Below are 23759 nucleotides of genomic sequence, written 5' to 3' on the forward strand. Positions count from 1 at the left end.
CGCCTAATATCCCACCTCCCCCCATTCGCAAGATCTGCTTGGGTCATGAATTAAAATTTAAAATTAACGAGATCAAAAATTTGCAAAAACTGTTTTCTTTTGAACTCTTCAGGGAAATGGGCTATGTACATGACTTCTTCTCAGTACAGCCCCCTTTGTTTGAGAGCAATTTCTCCCGTGTCCGTCAGTTTTATTTCGATCTTTTTTCTTCACATCTTCATCTCGTGATACTTTCTGTCAAGTTTTCCATTACTTCCCATTTGCATCGATAAAGATTGACAAAAAAATATTGGCTGGATATAACAACTCTTTCTAAGAATTTAGCTTCGATACATCACTTACTGTTTACAAACATAATACAGAAAGGCTGCATATAGTTAGGACATCACTTAGAGCTATACAAATTATGTCAAATAATTTCATAATAAATTTTAATAAACAAATTCATAATAGATATGAATTATTTTGCACGACGGATTACCTAATTGATATTTTTTTTGGCCGCGATCAGAGTTACTTGATTAACTACTATATGCTAAGGTCTTTGTTTTTCTTATTTATTCTTCCCATCTTACCTCTATCGCTTACATTCTATCATCATAATCATCTTTATTTGCATGTTCTTCACCATAAGTTGATGCTCTTCTATTGTTCTGTCCAAAATTCGTCCATGCTGGTTTTCGTGTCTCAATTATACCTCTTTTACGATGACCACTGTTACATAATTGCATCGTCCTGTTTTATCCTATTACGCAATTCAATTCGCAACCGATAGCTGTAAGTAAATGGACATATCCTATTATGTTTTAGGCCTCGGTCCTCCAGATGAAAAATTCAATGCACCTCAAAGTTACATAACAATTACGCAACCTAATGGCTCATTAATACGCTCAACTATCAAGGGCTCAACTGGTAGCAATGAAGTGGGCAAATTCAGTCCCACGCCCAGCCAACAGACTTCGCCCTCTCTGCCCTCGGAAGAGCATTTGGACTCTAACGGGGGACCAAAAACCATCTATCTCCAAAACATGTCTATGGACAGGGTCGCCTTCAGCAAGCTAAAAGGTTACTTCATCATCAACTGCAAATAACAACACCTACCCCGATTTATAATGTTTTTAAAAGCTAAAATAATAGGAAGGTTTGATTGCAAGCCTTATCTTCCATTTCATCAGTTTTTATGCGAAGCTGGCTTTTTTCTTCGGACCAAATCGAAACATTGTACGCTTTTTAGAAAAGTGATGGGTTCAATATTAAAGCTCTCGAAAACGTATATTCTACGAACATATTTTTCACATGAACTTTCCTCTCGGTTTTTTAGCGCGTCCTTCGCATCCTTAGCGCGTGATACTGTCTCTACCTTGCTTGCAGTCCAGAAAGAGGGGTTGCATAGTACTCATCATCACGGACCAAAATTGTGACATTTTGCAAAAATGTAATATTGAACCAAAGACAAAGCTATTATATAAAGTAGCCCAATTCATAGCTGTCGATACTATTTGTTCTTGTATATGTTGAATCGTGTTTTTTGGTTAACAAAATTAGATAACAGTTTTAGTTCTTTTTAGCTAAACATTTTTTAGCCAAATTTAGCTAAACCCAGCTAGAAGTTAACAACTCGGAATAGTATCTTTGATTTCTACTAAGATTTCATAGTAAGATTCATATGATTCAACTAGCGTCATATATGATTTCATACAGTCCATACCTGATTTCCTAGTACGATCCTACTATTAAACCAAATTCCTATATGATTCGTGTACGGTTACCTAGAAATCATATATGATTCCAGTACGATTACCGGGAATGATACATACATCTTTATTTCTTCCATTTATGTTTTGTTTTTTTATCAATAAGTCATTAGTGGTATGATTCCCCAGCATCACTTTTTTGATGCTCCAAAAGAACCTGATTAGCAATATTTGTAGCATATTTGGGTGCTAAATAAAAGAGTTTTGAAGTAATTATTGTAAACGCGTGTCTTTTTTATGCAAAATTTTTGTGTGGGCGTTTTCTAGAACATTCTTTCAATTTCACTTGCGAGTGACTTTATCACGCTTGACTTTTTGATTTCTTAGTGAATTGATTGGAATGCACGCATTCAGCAATTAAGTCTATTGCTAAAATAAAACCGGTTGTGAGTAATTGAGTTAGATAAACCTTGTAGCCTAGTGGTTAGTGTCGCCGACTGTGCTTTTTTATGCAAAATTTTGTTTGACGCTTTTGCGTTTTTGTTCATGAATATTCTTTGACTCCGCGAATCACTTTTTCACACTTAGTCTTTTTTTGAGCGATCTAAGTTGCTCTCGTTCTGAAATAAGGTTCGTTGGTTAAGCGATCGTGAGCGAAATGAAAATTTTAAAGCCGACTAGTTAATATGTCATACTGAGAACCTGGAGTCTGGGTTCAAACCCCAGTGGGGGGATTTTTTTTGCACCCATAAAACGTTTATAAGCTACACCCCCTCTAAATTAAATTGCCCCGTCTGTCGAGATCAATTCACTCGACGTTAGTCGGTTTATGTTTTTGATTAGTATTTTGATGTTCTTTGCAGACAGGTAATACATATAAATGCTCATTTTCAAGAAATGCGCAGAAAATTGTTTCGTATAAAACATCAAAATCAGGTTCTCCGACTTCTGTTCCGTCTATTGTTTTTCAAAAAGGTATCCAAAGACCCTATGTTTTTTTACGATTCAATGAGGAACTTTGATGTTTCCTTTTTTATTTGCAAATTGTTTCAGAAAGACTTTATGTTGTCAGAAAGGTGTCCTTTAGATGATTGAAATTTAACATAGCCGACTAGCATCGGTCGACTTGCTCTCGGACGGCCGGTGAGCGGTTGCTCCGGTAATAGCCAGGTGGGGCTTGGGGGTGCTAGCATTAGGGGGGGGGGGGTGAACGGAATGGGGGTCTCAGAAAGCTCCAATCATTGGGGGTGGGGGTCCCAATCGACAGGTAGAGGAAGGTGGACGCGGGGTGGGGGGTGGAGGGGGGCTTAAGGTGCGTGTGGGTCAAAGCACCTAACAACCTCCCTTTACACTGTTTTTTGTATCCTCAACAGTTTCGGTGAATCGCATTCTTAGAGACTAGTAAGGCGTAAGACTCTAAGAGAGCTGCTCGGCCAGTTAATGGCCTCCGGGTTTGCCTGTTTTTTTTTCTGTTTTTGAGGACAGAAAAATTGCATTGAAAAGACCACAGGACTATTTTAATTGATACAAACTTCGTTTGAGAGCAATCATAAGATTGAACATATTCAAATTTTCCATTACAATTCTAACTTTTTGCAAATTTAAGTTTTACTGCTTGTACATAGGCTTAAAATGAACATCGGTGTTGTGTTGCATGTCAGTGCTGATATCAGTGAAAGCCACGGTGAGAGTCTTAAATTTTGTCTTTGAGCTAAAGTTACTGAAAGTGAATGAAATAATTCTTCAGGCAAAGAAGCGGTTAATTTGTTTTCCTTCCTAGCATGTACTAGCTGTTCTGCATTGCAGTTTACGATATTTTGAAGCAATACCCATTCAATTCTTTTAAGAAAGAAATGAAGTTTAAATTTGGTTTTCAGTTCTGCTGTTTCCTTTTGATTTTTTTAAAAAAGAATTTTAGTTTTCCACTGTTGTGTTTTTTTTGACAGTCATTCGTGCTTTAGGATAAACCCTGACCAATTCTCTTTGTAATTTATTTGACAGTCCAAATCTAATGACAACCTGTGAACAGACAACGAACATTAAAATTAGTCAATGCCCCGCTTTGGGCGTAAAGTTACACAAAGTTAACGTTTAGAATCAATTCCGTCAAGATTGATGATCAAAAGCAAAACTTTTAGATTGTGGAAAAATAAGAAGAAACGGAATTCTAGCATTTGTTGCGCACATTTTGGTTTTTTCTGTTGATCTGTTGTGTGTTTGGGGCTTTTGAAAATAATTTGAGGTCTTCATTAATAATTTGAAGTCTTTAATAAAAATTTGAGGTCTTCAATTAAAAAAAAATTTTATCAATAATTGCGATTTAATAAGAATTTGGGTTTGATGATAATTATTTTTGTTTTTTGTATCATATCCGCATCATTTTTCTACCAAGATTAGTTTTTATGGAAAGGTGGTGCGTCCGGACTTTTTATTAGCCTGAGCTTGAAAGTTCTACTGGTTCTATTGTAATTTGATTTTTAGGTACAATGATTTCTCAAAAGCATCAGTGACTTGCTTGTGCTTAATTCCTGGTTGCGGTATTGCATCTGATTTAATGAACATACCTGACAGGTAACCGGAAAATAGCCGCAATTGATTTCCATTACCGCGATTGGGATTAAAATAACAGAAAACAATGACTATTGAAAAATTTATTGTTGTACAAAACTATTTTTGAAGTTCGAACTATTTTGACATGCACGTAGACATACTCCTGTTTCTTAATAAGAGGACACAGGGGCTAGTATTATTACAACTAAGCATTAGAGATGGCAACTAAGACTAAGTATCGGGCATTTTAATTTGGCTTTATGTGTTTATCCCGTTTCTATTCTTGATTTTGTTTTTTAAAGATTTTTTAAGACACCGTTTGTTTTAAGATTGCGCTGCTGAGCAAATACTGTTTAAAAGCACGTTGAAGAGAATTAGAAAAGACTTAAACTAGCCTTGAATGCCAGAAATGTCAAAACTTTTCGCACAATCTTTGAACTAAGGTAAAGTGAAAAAAATTGTTGCTCGACGAAGTAAAAGAGTAAAACATAGCTAGATATAGAACTGACAACAGTTGCCTCGGGAAACTATATAGAAAAAAATCGCATCAACAAGTTTAGGGGAAAACTGTAAGAATTAAATTCTCAACAAAGTCAAATGGTCGTACTTGAATAAGAACGACTAGTAAGAAAGATTTTTTCAATCTTTTTTTTTCTAACTTGTTTTGAAAGTTGAATGAAAAAACTTGCGGCCAAAAAGCACTCGTTTTTTACTCCACTTTGAATTTCAAGGTGACCAAATTCACCACTGCAATCTGATTTCAAAAACCATCTAAATATCTAAGCATATCTTGAGAAAACATAGTCGGAAGACTTCGGAATTGACTCGAGATAAAACTTACAACTTAGTCAACAGCTAACTAAACTACAAGTATAATTTACTTCATTATATTTTTCAATTCGAAAAAAAACGAATGAAACAAAACAGAAGGGATTGAAACGTTATAACATTTTCTTGGAAACCTTCTACAAGTTGAGACTCTTAACCATTGTTTATAGCATTGCGTGATATAGTTAGATTTTATTCCGTAATTGACTACCAGATAATAAGTTATAAATGGTACATCTAAAAAAGGAGAAAAACCGGGCAGAGTGGAAACAATTTAAAAAATTAATCAATATCTGTTTTAAAAATTTTTAAATTTTGTGAGCATCTGTAGCTTTTTTTAAATTCTCTCCATAAATTCAGGTCTCGATAATTTTTCACAAAAGTCCTCACGCAACAGTTATTTTGTTCTTTGAGCAAACACACGAACCCCACAACACTTCAAAACGATTAAAAGATGAGCAGTAAAAACTAGAAAAAGACTACAGAGTTGGTTCATTTAATTTATGAAAATCGGGTCTATAAACCTGTTAGCAAATATACCTTTATGACAACTATCAGAAAACAAATCCAGATAAAAGCTCACCTGAAAAGCAGAAAAACAGAAGATTTAGACAAAATCTTCAAAATTAGAAAAATTTTCAACAAATTGACTGAATTTAGCGATACTTAAATTGTTATAAATCACATCGAAATGTGAACAAGCTGTAGGAGCAAAAAATTTCTCTTTCTCTCTCTTTCTTCTCTCTCTCTCTTTCTCTCTCTTTCTTTCTCTTCTCTGCTCTTGAATTTGTTCAGCCATTTGAAGTAAACTTTTAGTATTTACGTGCGGTATTGACTTTTGCATCTTGTTTTAAGTACTCCACAAAAAGTAATCGGTAAAAAACTTAAGACGCAAGAATCGGCAACCATACAAATTTGTCTTGGCCGAAAAAATTAGACCTTTAAGTAACCAGTACAACCTAGCAGAACGCAATGAAAGCTGAGATAATGACTATACATATCCAAATGAAAATTTTTTTTTCGTATAGTTGAGACTATACAATTGCTCATGCTATATCAGGCACGCCATAATGATTTTACTAACATGCCTAGCCTTGACAAAAATGAGGAAATTTTAAGAAAAGGCAAAAAAATTGAAACAAATTCTGTTTTTGTCAAGTTTCATTTGAGGAAAACTGTTTTGCACCAAAACTTTTGATTCAAATTGTAATAAAAAACATCTGGGAGTATTAAATTTCAGTTCAGTTAGCAATAATTACAATAAAGCAAATGCGGGGGTGAAAATTTTGCTTAGAATGCAATGGCTGAAATATCGCTTACATTGCGCAGGAAATTAGCCTAAAAATCCCGTGAGTTGTCAAAAAGGTTGGAACAGCTATCATCATAAACCGCTTTTTATCACCTTAGTCTACAATTAACTTTCAAATATACCGAAATTTTAAAACTAAAAAAAAAACAGCGCGCGAAAGCCATCACTCGCTTAGCAAAAAATTTCATCTACTTTTCTCGCTCTTCATCAAAAAAACCATTCCCCTCTCCGCTTCTCGTTTCTGTTCACAAAACATTTCCAAACTTAATTCACTTCCTGAATTTCCGGCTTCTCACTCGATTTATTTCTGGAGGAGCATAATTTAATATTGGATAAGAAAAGCTGCGGAAACTCCACTATGGTTTATGAAATTGTGAGACTCTTATCAACATCTCTTTTGAAATTTAATACGAAATTAAAGATTTTTAACTTTACTTAGCTTTCTTCATTATCTCAGCTGTTTACGTTTCATCGTCTGTTGTATTTTTTTCCTAAAAACTGAAATTTTTCCGATGACTTTCACACTTTTTTCTCAACTGACAAAATAATGCTCTGAAGCTGATTTCTCGAAAGTAGGTTCAAAGACAAATAGTCGCAATATTTTTTGTTGAGGTTAAGCCTAAAACTATTGAGAAAATCGAGCCAATGAGTTTTAAAACGACTTATTTGGGAAGGCTGTCATTGTGATGCACATTAACTCTCCTGTCGTGATTGGCTGATTGTTGACTGTGTATGCGACTTGTTCACTAACCAATTGCGTTTATCATTTCCATGATGTGCTTTTGTCTGTCATAGAGTCCTGCCTGTGATTGGTCAATTGTGATTACGGATTGGATTGGTCAATTATCGACACTCTCTCTTACTGACTGACTCATGCAGAAAGCCACCCTGGCCTGTTGAAGCATCTTGCTAACTGCCTCACATGCAGCGAGCATCCACTAACTCTGTTCTAACCAGTACTAACTAGTCCTCGTAACTAGTGCTAACCCCGGTGGAGAGAACTGAACTGAACCGAAAGCTACGGTTTTATCGATCGTCTTTGGGACGATTGTTATTAAGGTAGTTTACGAGATAGGAATCCTAACGAGTTGCGTGTAGTGTCAGTTCCCGAGTTTGTCTGTTCATAAATTCACAAGTTCCGATCCATTTAATTTTCCAAGTCAATCAACATCGAGGAAAACTATTCTGGTTGTCTTGTTTTGGATTCCCAGTTTTCTTTCCCTTATGATTAGATTTGTCCGCACATATTTCCAGACCCACCCATTTTCCCCACCTTTTCCATATAGATATATTTGTCCATGTGTTTCATCACCGCGAGCTTTTGCGACCGCTGATTGGTCAGTTTTGCGACTGCTGTTTGGTCACTTTCGAGGCAACTGATTGGTCACTGTCTTCACCTCTGATCACGTGTCCCTGTGTTATCACGTGACACTGTTGTTCACCCCTGTTGTGTTGCACAATACGTCACAATTGGTGCTCCTAATGAATTTCCATATTGGTATTAACGACACGTGTAATGCAACCGTCACGGCCGTCTGTCGTTTTTGAAACAACGTCAATTTTGAGGAATTAATAAAAAAACTTTTGGTGAATCAAACTTGATTGCTGGAAGATCGTTGTTGTAATTTTTCCGTTTCGTGATTTCGGAACTTTTCTCACCCCCCCCCCCCCCCCCTCCCCCACCCCCCAGTTAGAATATCAGCAGGTTAATTGTAGTGGCCGCGGCACCACGTCATAATTTTGGCACTGTTTTGATAAAAAGAACCATCAAACTTAAATATAACCGACTAACGTGGGGCGAACTGCTCTCAAACTGCGAGTGGTTGGCTTCGTAAGTAACTGGCTACGGTTCAGTGAGGCTACCTTTAGCTTAATTGTGGGGGGAGAGGATGAAGTGGGGAAGGGGGTGACGGGGGAAACAAAAGAATCGCTCTTCACACCATGAATCTATGTCTCCAATTTAGAGTCTAGTGAGCCGAGAGGCTGTAGGAGTTCTTAATACCCTTCGGGTGCTACTTGTTTATCCCGTTTTTGAGGACTCAAAACATTCAAAAAGTCAGTAATCATTTTGATTGTTTGCTAGTTTTGATTAAACGCGCACTTAACCGAGACTAATAAAACTGTTACAGAGCTGCGCTGACTTTACACCTTTGAATTTTTAGCAATTTATCAATTTAGTCGAAAGATCAAATCAATTAGGCAATATATAAGCTTAAGTTTTCGATGACAATTATTTTTTGTTCACGAAGTCGATGATGTAAATATAAAATAGTCCTGTTAGTTGTCACATAGAATGATAAACATACGAACACAACCGAATAACTTCGGCCAAATTGCTTTCATTCGACTGACATGATGCTGGCTTTAATGTGGATAGGGTAGACTAGCCTCATTTTATAAGAGGGGAGGGTTCAGAAAAGGTAACGAAAATTGGGCTCCTTCTCCAATAAGTCTAGCAAAATTTCTAGCGAAGTTTTCGTGTACGCCATTGAATTATGCCTCATCAGCGGTTCATGTAAAACGTTCACTTACCTTGTAAAATTATTCGAGAACTACTCAACAACGTAATGCCCTCGGATTTCATCATTTTTTGTCTCGTTTTTGAGGACCAATGACCAAATTGGCCAGACGAAGAAACTATTGTAAGAGTGATTCATAAGCATTGAATAATTTTGCTTAAGGGCACGTCAGTTTCAGTCGTCTTGCCAAGGTAATGGAATAATGTATATTAGTTTTACAGCAATTTTAATTTATTGTTGGTGTTTGTTTTGTGAAATAAATAACCTTTTGTAAATTGACCTTTTTTCGAATTAATTGCGAGTGGAAGCAACGTCATTAAATTCGCAAAAGTAAAGAAAAATGTGTTGGCGTTATTTTCATACACTAACATTTCTGGCCATATATTCAGCTCGCGTTATCTTTCTTTTTTCTCCTTGCCGTTATTATTTTGCCTTGGAAGCAATAGTTTTGCAATCTAAGGAGTATCTAAAGAAACGTTTAACTTTAAGCTAGGCTGAACTTGGACATCAATCCTATCACAATTTGCTGCAGTTGTGAAAAAGGGATCTAGGCAGCTTTCAATAAATGGAATTTTTTTTATAAAGCATAAGTTTTTTTCGAAAAAGTTAAAGCAGAAAAATAAAATAAGCGTTTTTTGGCTAAATGGACCACAATAATAGTTAATTCTTTATTTGATGCTATGTGTCGTATAAAGCTGAGGTTGAAAAATTTTGTAGAATCAGTTTTCCAGTTAATCTGTTTCTATTGTATCTTTTTTCCTCGATGCAATTTTTGTTACCCTCAATTTTTAATCCTAGAAAAATAACGTTGTTGACCCTTGAAATAGGCGTTAATCTGTGTTTGTTTTAGCTTTATTTAATTAATATTTTTGCAAAATGCGTCCTGACTGACCTGCTCAGTGTTGCTTTGTAGATTAAAGTATTAGATAAACTTGTTAACTGTTAGAAGCATCATTTTCCGTTCAACTCAAGCCATTGAAGTTTTAAAATCAAAAAATTATTCAAGTTGTCAGAAAGACTCAACATCCAAAATTTGGGCTTATTTTTTCGGAAACATTCCTTGCCAAACAATTGTTTAGGCTAGTATAGCTAATCGCAATTGCAAATGTTTTCTGTGATACATATTAACAACATTATGAGTAGGAGTAAAAAAAAACAACGCAAAAATTGCGGGTCTATGAGACTAATTGCTGATTAGTACTAAAATTTTAGCTTGTCAAAGATATTTTCATTAATAACGATATTTTTGCAGAAATTAGTTTTTGGCTAAATGCACTTCATTATGTGGAAAACAGTGAAAAAATATTGATTAATTGCTTTCAAGTAAAGCTGGCAATTACATTAGTCCTGTGGTCTTTATGCGATTTTTCGCTTGACCGATTTTTCGTCCTCAAAAACAGGAGAGACATGTAGCGCTCGGAGGGTTTTAATTTTTAATAGAGCCGTAAGCCTTATTATACTCCAAGAATGCGATTCGTCGAAACTGTTTTGAGGAGACGATTTTATGGTGCGAAGAACGAGTCTTAATTTTAAAAATTCAACCCACTCAGTCACGCCCCTTACAGCCCCCTCAACACTCATTGTCCAACCTCCTCCACCTGTCGATTTGAACCCCCCTCTGATCTAGCCTACCGCCATCGCCGCTTGACCCCCCACACACACTCACACACTGGTCCCACTCCTTCCCCGCAATAATAGCATCCCTAAGCCCCAGCTGGCTACTACCTAAGCAACCGCTCGCCGGTCGTTTGAGAGGATTTCGCCCGACGTTAGTCGGTTATGTTACTTATTCAATCCAAAAGTATGCTATTTATTAAGGTATGAACAGAGGTAACGATCATTAGCATGCATAGCTACGATTTTACCCGGTAAAATGGCGCATAATTTCCGTAAGGGTGCACAAACGGAAACGATCCTAAATTTCATTAAATAGCAATTCAAATTAATTTGTCATTTTCGAAATTATCCGATAAAAATTACCTATTCTAGATAGAACCAAAACAGAACTAATCTTTCAGTCGTCAGTGTTTTTGCTAAAACAAAATTGATTTTTGGAGGATCAAAATATTAGCGGTGATTGCCCAGAATTATTACTACTGTATTTTGGGCAAAATGTATCACTGGAGGTCAACACATGGTCAACACATGTCCTTTGATTTCATCTGAACGATTGTTGCTTATTAGAAATGACAGCCTCTTTTATTTATAACAGAACACATAGATAGTTTTGTTTGTCAAGTATAACAATGGCTTCTATGGAATGGTGTTTCAGGTGGCGACGGTTCCTTATCAGATTCTTCCACGAAAGAACGTGACAGAGTTCGATTTACAGACGCTAATGGAATCACTCATTACCCGGGAGGCGAGGAGGAGCCAGACCTGCCCAGACAACAACAGCAACCTGGCCACTTCGACAGTCTCAAAACACAACAACCAAACAAACATCTAACAAACAATGCCAAATACTCAACATTGCCCACTATCTCTAATCATGCTCCTAGCAACCAAGGGGGTATACTTCAGAACTATCGATCTGCAATGGGGGGTCCGCAAAACTTGCAACAAGCCCCTAGTGCAACTGTCGTTCTAGCCAATGGGAATCTTCCCCAGCAACCTGCCCAAATAGCCATTTCACCTGATATCTATTTACAACAACAACCTGGAACAGCTTCCATAGTCATGAATAATAAACCAATTAGCAATAACCCAACGCCAAATGTATCAAGTAACGCCCCACCGCCACCCTTGCGGAAAACCCAGCGTCTAAGCCCAATAGAGACAAATGGTGTTCCGCTAGGTACAGTTATCAAACAGAACCCACAAGGTACCACTAATTTAATTCCACCCAACACTAAATTCGTTGTGTACCCGCCATCTCAGCAAAACGATAAACACAGTTCGTCTTTAACCAGTTCAAATTCACCTCAAATGGGCGAGTGTGTATCACCGTTTACTGAATCCATGTCGGGTTCCTTTTCTTCCGACAACACGACTTCAAATCGATCTCAAACTGGCTTTTCGGTCACGTCCGTCTGACCTTGACGCGACATGACCTCAAATACATCAACTCGGTTGAACCAGTTTGACCTTTACTTGACCTCAACAAACCTCCGATCTTCAAATTCTCATTCCTTTTGAACAAACAATCTCGACAATTAGTGAATCCAATTCAACTTAATTCTAATTATGAGTGGTTAATAATTAATTCCTTCTCTTCCAGTTCAGTTCAGTTCGTATTTCAAATATTTTGTATAAAGATGCAATATCAATTGACTTGAACTGCAGTGCAGTTTGTTTACTTTGCAGTTATTTCTGTTCGAACAGCTAAGTTATAATTAATGAATTTTACCTTGTTGATCAGCTTCATATTTTTTCACTAGCTCAATTATATATTTAAAAACACATTTTTTGACCAAAGTGAAAATAACCACTATAGCCGACTAATTGCTCTGTAGCAATGCACTGTGAAGGCTGATTTCACCTCAAGTTTTTTTTTGCGGCCAGGGGAGCTCAAACTTAATGGATGTTATTGTTTATCCTACTTATTAAACTGAGTGGTACGTTTAATCAGTGTACTTTTAATTTGACATTTCGATGCAAATTGTCGCCAAATAGTGGTTATTAGGTCACCAGGGAGTTTAAATGAGGTCGGTTGAGCGTATTGTAGACCATTGCAAACCTTTCACTTAAAAAAAGAATGGCACCAATTTCGGCGCGCTATAGAGTTAGGTCGCTTAAAATTGTGAATGTGTTCGATAAGGATGGAGTGAGAGTTCAATCGAAAATTCAAATTGTGAAGCAAAAACTGCATAAAAAAGGCACACGACCACAATAAGTATGCTATATATGTTCTAGAAGAAATTGGCCGAGCAAAATTTTTGCATGAAAATAGACGCACACGTTCACAATTCGTTCGAGAGCAACTAATGAGACTATTATTATTAAAAAAATTATTTTAGTGTTGACAATTTTTCAAAACTTTTCCGGCACATATAAAAAATTATACTTTCAGCTCTATAACAACTTAAAGGCTCAAACAATAGTTTTTGGTAATTATTTGACTCAAAAAGTGCAAAATTGATTTTCGAAAAATTTACACAACTAGTTCAATTGAGGGTACTCTGAAATAGTATTGGTGTTGCTCTCAATTCTCAAAAATTTTATTCGGACCTAATGCTGCCTCTGCAAGTTGCTAAGCGCTTGCATAGAAATTTTTTCTGTATGATGATTAAGCATCCGTTTTTTGTTTTATTTTATATAAAAGCAGGATTTTTCCGATCAAATCTTTGTATTGTTCCGACCCCACTTGTGGGGGGAGGAACTATATACTCAAATTGGTTTTTTTGTTCAGACGATTTCGGCCGATCGATATATTCATCGTAGAGAAATATGAGTGTTATTTTTTTCCGAGGAGTTATCGAGGATTGAAGTTTTGTGAACACGGGATATTTGGTATGATTGTTCACTTTGTGGAATTTTTCTTCAAATTAAGATATTTTTTTAAATTAAAATAGTCATTTGAAATTACATTTCGGGCCACAAAATGAAACAATTTTAGATCTTTTGAGACGAAAGGCGATAAAAAAGTTTTAGATAGAAAGGGAAGTTTACTATCAAAAAAATTGATTTCTATTTTAGAGCTATTTTTTTAGAAAACTTTTCATATTTTTGTCTTGGTTCACCTAGCGACTAGTTACTTTTCATATATAGCTTCCGTTAATGATAAACCTGATTTACAGTGAAATGCAGCCCAATGAACAAAAAAATAATTTTCAAGTAATTGCTCGTTTTTTTTTTACTTCGACTCGGAGTTTTCGTATATTTAAATGAAGTTTTGATTTTCTTTTTGAAGTTTTGCTAAATTTTTGGAGTCATATGCCATTGTCTCGTTGATTAACAGTGCAATAGATTTCGTAATAAGCATTAAGTGTTTCTATCCGGAGCTTTAAATGGACAGCAATTGGCTGTTAAGCCTGTAAAAATGATTTTTCGAGAAATTCTTTTAACATTAACCCATCATAAACTTTTTTCGTGAATTATATAGAAGTCTCAGTAGACAGGATCCCCTTCTTTTCTGCTGAAACAAAAATTAATCTGTTTAGCGGTTTTATCTTCTTAGTATTTGTTATATGACTTCAATGCGACAAGTTTTCAAAAAAATTAAAAAAATTTTTTGGACGTTTCCTTTTTATTGTTTCCTCTTGAAATCTTAGCACATTATCCTGACATTGATATCTCCCATTGGCTTAAAAAAGACGTTTACTGGATTTTGGATAAGATTTTCAGAGAAAATCCTTTGGTTTTAATGGCTTCGACACATTCTTCTCGCACTTTTCTACTGAATTTTTTGGTTTTTGCCTATAGTTGTTCTTTCTATAGTCATAAGACGTATTGTGACTTTTTATTGATTACCTAAGCAGTACAAAAATGCCTGTCCTCAAACCGAGAAATACGCTTCAATTGAGAGTATTCAGTGACTTCTGTTGAAAGCTGTTGAATTTAGTGTCTGTTAAGACTTGAGAAATAATTTTTCAAATTTTTTTTTTTGAAAATTAATCGATTTTAAACTTATTTTCGTGAACTGCAAATCAATCTCAGCACTGATTGGACCCCCTTTTTTCTATTTCAACTAAGACCAATCTTTTTAGCGGTTTTATCTCCTAACTATTGGTGTTATGACTTCGATGCACGAGTTTTCATGTTTTTTTAATTTTTGGAATTTTTCGTACTTTTATTTCCTTTTGGAATCTTAACATATTATCCAAAAATTGATAGTCGCATTAGCTTACATGTCAGCAAATAATGTATAGGGGAAAACTTTTGGTTTAAATGGCTTCGACTTTTTCTTCTCGCACTTTTCTACCTAATTTTTGGATTTTGCTTGTATTTCTTGTTGTTTTCACTATCTGTGACCTATTGTAATGTCTTATTGATTACTTATGAATGACAAACAGCCTCGTTGTCTAATCGAAACATATCTAAGCTTATTCATTAGCTTCTGTTGAAAGATATTGAAATTAATTGTGTTGATACTACGGGTTTTGTCAAACAATTCGCGATTTTATTATATTTGTTCATGTTTGTTGATCTTTTGGCGTCGAATTATTACAGAAAAGAATCCAACTGCTGTTAAAAATTTATTTGAAATCAGAAAAGTTCCTCCCGAAAGACAGAATCATTTTTGAATGGCTTCGACAATTTTCTGGCTGAACTTGTTTTTAACTTTGCTGTTTTTGCGTTTTTTTCATTCTTTAGGTAGCAATAAAAAGCTGACCGGTCCCATTAGCTTGTATATAAGGATTGAATGAAAGACGGTACCTAAAGCAGTCAGTTTACTGCGCATAGTCTGAAAGTTTTTGATATAGGTTTTTAGATTTTTAAGGTTTTTTGATTTTTTCAGTTTTTGTTGTTCGTCAATTTGTAACTTGTTCTCATCACTGCGAGGTCCCACACAATTCCATTTTTTTAAAAAATTAAAGCGTCTACTGATTTTATGACCTAACTGATGTTTTGTTTTTGGCCCATATGCGTTTTTATAAAACTTATGTGAGTGGTGTGTTTTTGTATCTTTTTCTCTTCCTTTAGCACAAACGCGTAATAACAGATCCCAATGATTTTCCAATGTGGCCCAATTGAACTTATCTATTCATTCAGTTTAATGTTAGCTGAATTAGTATAAATAGATATTGAATAAAAACTTTACAATACTCAGATAAGAGCTAGTGATTTTAATGGCTTCACTAATTTGTGTTTTCGCAATGTTTGTAATTTTTTGTTCTTAATTTTTTGAGTTTTTTTGATTTTCAGTCCGTTCCTATGGCTTAGTCTAACCAGAGACAGCTTCTATTGGTTTCATTATGACATTCTAGTAAAATGATTAAGAATTATTTTGTTAAAAGCTAATTTCTTTTAAGACTTTTGAAATTAATTGTTTTAAAAAATGTTGATTGATTTTTGAGTTTCGCCTCATTTTTTCTTCTTTTTGTCAACTTGTTACCTAGTCTCAATAATCCTATCTGATGTGTAGTCAGGAAAAAAATTGTGTAGCTAGTATTTTGTCTGATTGTAATTTGACGTTGTTACAAATTGCCTTTAAATTAAGATAGTGTTTTTGCCGTGAAATTTTTTTATTTTGTTTTTTTTTGCTGTTTTGGTTTTTTCTCGTAGACGATTTAATAGTAAATCTTGTTGTAATGAGGCATTGCATTATTTAATTCAATTATCATCTTTGTTGTGTAACGATTTTGTAAACATCTGTTTTTGATTATCTCTTTGTCAAAAATAACGTCAAAAGACTTTTGTGTCAAAAATGTAGATGAGCGCGGGTCGGAACGTCATGTGCGAACGCACACTAACGAGCCTCCTTTTTTTCAAAACTTTGTCGAACCTCAATAGAAACCACCAAGGGCGACACAAAGAATGACGACACAAAGCCACCAATGGCTAATTATTAATTTAACTAGGAGTTCGGATTTAATATTGCCCGAATTTAGTTGGTTTGTAGTTAGTTTAAATGAAAGTAAATAGTTAACAAACTTAATTAACTTTCACTGTTAGGAGATACACAGATCGCAGAGAAGATAAAAACAGTTCAACAGTGGAGACATGATGGATGAGGCTCAATTTCCGTATTGTCTGTGTGCCTGGGCGTCATGAAATGAAAAGCTGTAAACATAGCAATAGACGTCCAGAGCGATGATAGCGATACATACCATTAAGCGGGCCATCGTCCTATATATTAAACACGCGAGCTCTCAAATGGGACAAAAGTTTTGCCGGTTTAAGGGGCCTCACGAGGCGCATGTCTAAGAACAAACATACCGAGAGAGCTCATTGACCTAAAAGGATCAAAAGAGAAGCCATGGGAACCCAACCGGGGACAAAAGAATGTTAGTCAGTTACAGTTACCACGAGGCTATGCGGGCTAGAATTTATGCTTGCCCAGAGGAAGGATTTACTCTCAAGGTTACTACATTTTTTTAAAAAATACTCTGGAACAAAGTTTAGAGCATTTATTGTAAACGTGTGGTTTTTTTCGTAAAATTTTGGCTTTACAGATTCTGCGCTTTTGCTAGAACAGTTTTCGCTTTCAAGGAAATTTTTCTTGCTTTACTTTTGATTTTTGCGAGAACTCAATTGCTCTCAATCTGAAATGTATTTATTGATAACACAAGAGATTGTGAGAAATGGAGGTTCGTAGGGCAGTTGTTAAGATGAACGACTGCTAATTTGAGGGTCGTAGGTTCGAAAGTGTGTCGGGTTTTTTGGCTTTTGTAGCCAAGAAAACTTCTAATCTACACTATGCCGCCAGGAATTTGAGAGCAATTTTTTTATGACGTTTGTCGTTTTATGTTCCTGTGTGTGACGGTGTGTGTTTGGGAGACTAAAAAAAGCTTTTTTTCTCTTGTAGCAATTGTTTCCCGTCTTTTGGTCTTTTTTAAATTTCATCTTTTTGAGCGGCGCTTTTTTGCAGAAATAATTGAAATTTTTTCCGTGATTATTGTTGCTCCGAAACGAAATTTTGAGCAACCATTTTCTACACTCATTTTCTTCTCTCGCTTTTGGTCCTCTTTTTTGCTTTTTTCTTTTTTTTTTCTTTGTTTCTTTCTTCCTTTCTCTTTTTTCTCGTTCTCTCTCTCTCTCTCTCTTTCTCTTTGTTTCTATCTTTCCTTCTCACTCACTCACTCTCACAATTTCGCGTTCTGTATCTGTTTTTCTATCTCTCTCTCTCTCCTGTTTATGTTTTCTCGTTTTCTCTCTCTCTCTCTCTTTCTTTTTTTTCTTGTTTCCGTTTCTCGCTCTTTCTCTTTGTTTCTTTTTCTTTATCGCATTTGCTCTCCTCTTTTTCTCTCGAACTTTACTTTTTTGTTTCTCGAAACTCTGTTCGCTGAGTATATCGATTGCCCCAAAATTGAATGAGCAAGAACACCAGTTCAGCATGTAGTCCCCCCAAAAACGAGGGTCTAATGCAGAATATATTGATGAGCTACAAGCAGACTGAAATAGAAAAATTAAAGAAAGCTGCGTCTTTCTTCCAGGTTGTGTTTAATTAATCATATATTGAGTTTTTGGCTGCTGATTTGAGGTTCTATTACCCTTATCCAATAATGGCTGGGAAACTAAGTTTTGAGCAGTTGTAAGAGTGTTGATTAACTATTTTCTTTTATTTTAAATATCAGTTGCACTTGAGCACAAGGGTTAACAGCGCTCCCATCTTAATGTGCTGTTAGAGTCTTTAATCGTGGAGCCTGACATAAAACATGCGTTTTGAGACAAACTAAACCGTCATAATAAAGCTGCTGATCTCTACATGTTTAGCGCTCTTTAATCATGTTGTATATGTTTTATTTAATACACTCCTGTCTGTCTGTCTGTCTTCCTTTTACTTTTCAGTTCTTGAGCGCATTGGTTAAAAGAGCTCCTATTACGTTTTTTGAATGGTTCATAAACATGTTTTTGCAAATAAAATGCCGTACAGGAAAGAAAAAGCACGCCACAAAGCTAGCTTTGACCGTAATGTTGCCGATATAGAAAACGCAGTACAAAGGCAAAACTCATCGGTACCGTACTCATGGCTTTTAAGCAATGGATTTAGGATTGTGGCCTAATTGTTGTCAGGAATGGATGTATTATTCTTCGGCCAGAAAAGGGGTATGTTTGGTTTAATTCACTGCTGTCTGTTTGTCTTTCTTCCCTCTCTTCAGTTCTTTTCTGTCTTCATTGTCAGTTTTTTCTTCTTTTTTATATAAATTTTAGGGCGCACTTCAGCGCAATGCGCAATGTTTAATAGTGCTCTTCTTACGTTTTATATTGGTACTCGTTTATGCTGCTTAGCGTAATTCACACACACATTTTGAGAGGAAATTTGTTGCCAAATTTGAAGTCCAAATCTATCGATGTTTCGTGCTCCTTAGCCATACCGTGTAACAAAAACAGGGCGAACAAAAGGCGATCGACAAATGACTCGCATTTGAGCAGCCTAGCGTAATGGGACGCGCTATACCGCAATATCGAAGCTACTAGTCTGCACTTTTTGCGCTTATTAGGCATGCGTCTTAGCAAAAACAAGCGGGTCCCAAACTGCATTGTCCAGAAATTATCTATGTACAAATGGAGAAAGAGATGTGAATCGGTAGCGTAAGTGGTAAGAACTGTTATCGTTGAACAATTGCCTTGGGTTCGAGCCCGAGTTGGTGCGATAAAAAATTCTCAACTTCCGTTAAACCTTCTCTCTTCCTTTAAATAACTAATTGATGGTTTTGCGGGCCCGCTAGTAGAAAGAGAACGAAATGAGGCATTGGCATCCTATGTTTAGACATTCCCCCAAAGGTACCATCTCAAGTGATGACGCGCGACAATCGAAGTTGGGAAAAAAGTGTTCTGTTTTGATTTAACTCTGTTTAGTAATTTGTTTATAAATGTGAGAATTAAAAGTCGTAACTAAGTCAACCTCTGAAGCCAAGTAGCAAATTTTTGTTCTTCTTTTCGTTTTAAGAAAAGCAAAAAAAACAATTGCAAAGTTGTTTGCTACTTTGCCATGCAGACCCGTTCGTTTGCACGATTAGCAGGACGATTCGAACTACTCTTAGAGAAACTTAAAAGTATTTTTCAGTAGTTTTGTAAAAATTTTCCTGCACATTTAAAAAATTGATAGTGTCAGCGCAAAAACCGAAAATTAAAGGCTCAAAAATCAGTTTTAGTAATTGCTTTACTCAAAATAGGCAAACTTGTCTTCAAAAAGTTATACAACAAGTTGCTCCTAGGTACTCTGAAATAGTATTGGTGTTCTTCTCAAACTCGAAAAGTTTTTGGGATGTTTTACTGCAGCTACGAGCTGCTACAAGCTTGGATAGTAAAATGTTGTGATTCATTTCATAGATATGTAGGAGTTTTTATTGGAAGTTTTTTATTACAAATTTTATCAAACCTCAATAGACGCCAACGAGAGCGACAGAAAAAATGGCTCCTCATTAATGTAACTAGGAGTTTCAGTATAAAATTAATTAAAATGAGTTGTTTTAAATGAAAGTAAGTGTTAAACCTGCTTAATTATCGTTTTCAATGTTAAGAGATTCACAGATCGTAGAGATGACCATAAACAATTTAATAAATTATGCATGATAGAGGAAGTTTAACTGCGATATTGTTTGTGTTCCCTGGCGTCAAGATGAGAAAAACTTTCAGCGTAGCACTGGAGTCCCAGAGCAAAGACGCAGCGATACCACTTAGTGGGCCGCCATATGTATGATTTGCTTATGCACGAGAAAGAGAACAGGAGGCATCTGCATCCTCTGTTTAGAAATTCCCACAAAGTGACCATCTCAGGTGATGACACGCGACGACGTTCAATGTTGGAGAGAAGTTTTACATTTGGATTCAAATCATTGTTTCAGTTATTAAATGTATAATTGTGTTTAATTAAATATGGTCGTAATTAAGTCCACGCCTGAAACCATATAGCAAATTATTGTTCATTCCTTTTCCATTTGAAAAAAAGTTGCAGAAACCATTGCAAATTTTATTGCTACTTTGCCAAGTAGTCCCCAATTATTCCGCACGCTTAACAGAGCGTTTAGAACTACTGTTACAGATAATTTAGAGGATTTTTCCGTAGTTTTCTAAAAGTTTTCCTGCACATTGAAAAAGTTGATAGTTTCAGCGCAAAAACAAAAATTAAAGGCTCAAAAATTAATTTTTGGTAATTGCTTGACTCAAAATGTGCAAAATTGGCTTCGAAAAATTTATGCAACCAGTTCGATTTAGGTACTCTGAAATACTATTGCTTTTCTTCTCAAATTTGATAAGGTTTATTGGGATGTTATACTGCAGCTTCGAGTTGCTATGGCTCCTATGTGCTTGCATAGAAAGAATTATTTTATTGCTAATAATGTAACAATTTTCTGGTTCAATTAATGAACAGATCCGTCAAGTTTTGATTACTTATACAATCCACCATAAACAGTAACCACTGAGTGAGCGCGGAAATTTTGACCGCATGCACAACAGAAACCAAACTGAAATCTGAGAAATTTTTTCCCCACGCACCGATTGGTTATATTGTAAACGATTACATAAACAATACTTAGACGAACTGGACATTTATATCCATCAACTGCCAACCTGAAAATCATCCAATCATAAAGTTCTCAGATGCAGATTTACCTGTTTTATAGAGAAAGAGAAGTTGTCGAATTTTTCACTGAAGTAGCATTGATGTCTTCTACGGGGTTCCGCTAGTTCAGTCTTTCTCCACTCATAATGATTTTGAAGTTGATACTTCTCTTCAAATTCTAAAACCTCAATTTTAATTTTAAGAATAAGTTTTAGCAAAGCCAATTGGCACAACTTGCATCTGTTTTATTTAAAATTGAACAACTTGGCGAATTGCAATCAAAATAAGTTCCTCCATAATGAACTGTGTCCTTCTTTTTTGTATTTGAGTATACAAATTAAAGACAAGCGAAGAACAGCTCAAAAACTATAAATTTTGAAGAACCGAGTTTTGTTGTACTTGAACGAAAACAATTAAAAATTTTGTGAATTTATTAAAACCTGGTCTTCAAGTGAAGCATAAAATCTAATGCGGAAGTGGTGGCGGTCAAGCAAGCCTATTGGCAAGCAAGCCGAATTTTGAAAATGAGGTCAAGTAAGCCGAAAAATTTTGGGATACCGGTGTTTTAAGTTGCCCCAGGCGGGCCGCTGGCCGCTTCGCCGCGATAAGTGGTCCGCGGTGTCCGGATTATATCCCACAGCGGGTGAGAGGCATGGCTATTGACAGCGGTCCGCTGAGGCCCGTACCCATTAGATGTCTAAAAATTTGCGTAGTTTTGTTTTTTGGTGCATTGGAATTTATGATACACTATAATACTATGCGCAGTATTGCTTGTAACGGCTAACAAGGTATTATCTCTGATAGATTACATAACTATTACATAACTTCGGCTTGCTTTTCTGTCGGCTTACTTTTACTTCGCGTTCGCCTGCGGAAGTTTACACTGATCTGGCAGTGTATACTCGAATGAGGCACAACACGTAATACAAGAGAGGAGACAATCATGGCTATAAAGATTTAGCCGAACGTTTTTCTGTGTTTATTAAGCGCAAACATATGTATATTGACTTCATCAAAAGCAGAATTCTTTTTGGATGATATACTAATCAATACAATTTAGTTTAACACGAGATTCAACAGTTGAAAATTGTTTTGCAAGCCTACCCAGGTTAAGGTGCCATCCGGAAGTGACCTCTGATCATGCCAAGTCCCACGCACACGGTGTGTTCCTAGACAGAATATTCGGGGTATGGGATTTGGTTCAATCGCACAATAGTATGATCAGAGGTCACTTCGGTCTGGGGATGGCATGATCAGAGGTCATTTCAGGATGGGAATGGTCTGATCAGAGGCGGATTCAAGCGCACATTAGTCTGATCAGAGAAGACTTTGAAGGCAATTGGGTCTGATCAGAGATAATTTCGAGCCGAAAATTTTTCTTTTGATTTTTGTTTTTTTTTACCGAGAGATGTTGGCTCTGCCAAGAGGCAACAAAAAGCAGCATTCTGATCACAGGCACATAAAGAGTCTGATGATTTTGTGATCAGAACCAAAGGTATCCAGCTGATAAAAAATGCCGGTCCCCTTAAAAGGAAATTTTGATTAACGTTTAATATGGAAAGCTCAATTGACTCATTGAGTTCGAATCTGCAATAATTTTAACAGAGACAATTTACTTCTCAGCAGTTGGGTTTTCTTTTCCTTAGCAGTAGTTTTAGAATGATCCTTTTTTTAGATGAATTTATTAATGCAAACATCAATTTTTATGAAATGAATATATTATAACAAATTTGAAGAAATTCGAACATAGTGAAAACCATTCACTGATCAGACTACTTCCAGCTTAATTGAGTCTGATCAGAGGTTATTTAGAGCGAAAAAAAGTTTGATCAGGAGTAAAGTTTGAGCGCACAATAGCCTGATCAGAAGTGATTTTCAGCGCACAATCATCTGGACAATGATCTGATTTCGGTCTGATCAGTGGTCATTTCCGTCTGGAAAGATCTGATCAGAGCTAGTTTCGAACGCACTTTAGTCTGATTAGAGAATACTTTGGTCTGGGATGGTCTGATCAGAAGTTACTTTCGTCTGGAACGGTCTCATCAGAGGTCACTTCCGGTTAGCATCTCAACCTGGCTACAAAGATTAAACTCAGATCTATTGGTGATTTCATATACAATTTTTGTTCTTTTTGCAGTTGTGTAAACAAATTAGTTTTTCCAGAGGTGTGGAAAAAGTCCATGTGAGTCTGCACTTGAAAAATGGATGACAATTAGACAAACCAACAATAAACCAATTGCTATTCTAAGTTCCTTATCTCGTCTATAAAGCAATATAAAGCAATATAAATGCGATTAGTTTACAAACAGTTCAAAGAATTTTTGCCGGCAACATCATGATTTTTAACAGAGACACTCAACTGTCACTCAATTTTCGATAGATAATGATAGTATTTCGGAAGCATTGACACAAACAAGATTCCAGTTAGCGTTTACCTTAATATTTCTAACGCTTCTGACAATATCACCCTGAATTTCAACGCAATGCTTGCAAAACCGTCATTCTGGCTTCAACATCTCCTTCCTCAGATTATTTTGCTTCATATTATCCTATAGGGAACAGCGAGAGGTCGTTAAAATTTAAAAAAAAAACAAATTTCAATCCAATAAATGGCGCTGAACCACAAAGGCCAGTCTTTGCACTAATTTTTTTTTTCAGTTTACATTTAGGAAAAACTTAATCATATCATACTTTGATGGCAATTAGAAAAATAATTGTACCCAATAAATAAAGCAAAAACTGGAATA

At 35.8% G+C, this 23759-nt stretch overlaps 1 protein-coding gene across 16 annotated transcripts in view; it reads left to right on the forward strand.

Moving 5' to 3' along the window:
• LOC142345818 (uncharacterized) overlaps nucleotides 1–12304 on the forward strand; it is a 401292-nt gene extending 388988 nt beyond the window's left edge. For 15 of the 16 annotated variants that reach the window (XM_075398196.1, XM_075398205.1, XM_075398203.1 and 12 more), the window contains 2 exons: nucleotides 811–1065; nucleotides 11173–12304. In XM_075398196.1, the coding sequence (XP_075254311.1) occupies nucleotides 811–1065; nucleotides 11173–11936 (1019 nt within the window). In that variant the 3' untranslated portion in view covers nucleotides 11937–12304. Of the gene's footprint in view, nucleotides 1–810; nucleotides 1066–7176; nucleotides 7441–11172 lie in introns of all 16 variants that reach the window. The other variant, XR_012759357.1, reaches the window with a different exon arrangement.
• The last annotated feature ends 11455 nt before the right edge of the window (nucleotides 12305–23759 follow it).

Source organism: Convolutriloba macropyga, chromosome 9 (assembly GCF_964194025.1).
Source record: "Convolutriloba macropyga chromosome 9, txConMacr16.3, whole genome shotgun sequence".
NCBI lineage: Eukaryota > Metazoa > Xenacoelomorpha > Acoela > Convolutidae > Convolutriloba > Convolutriloba macropyga.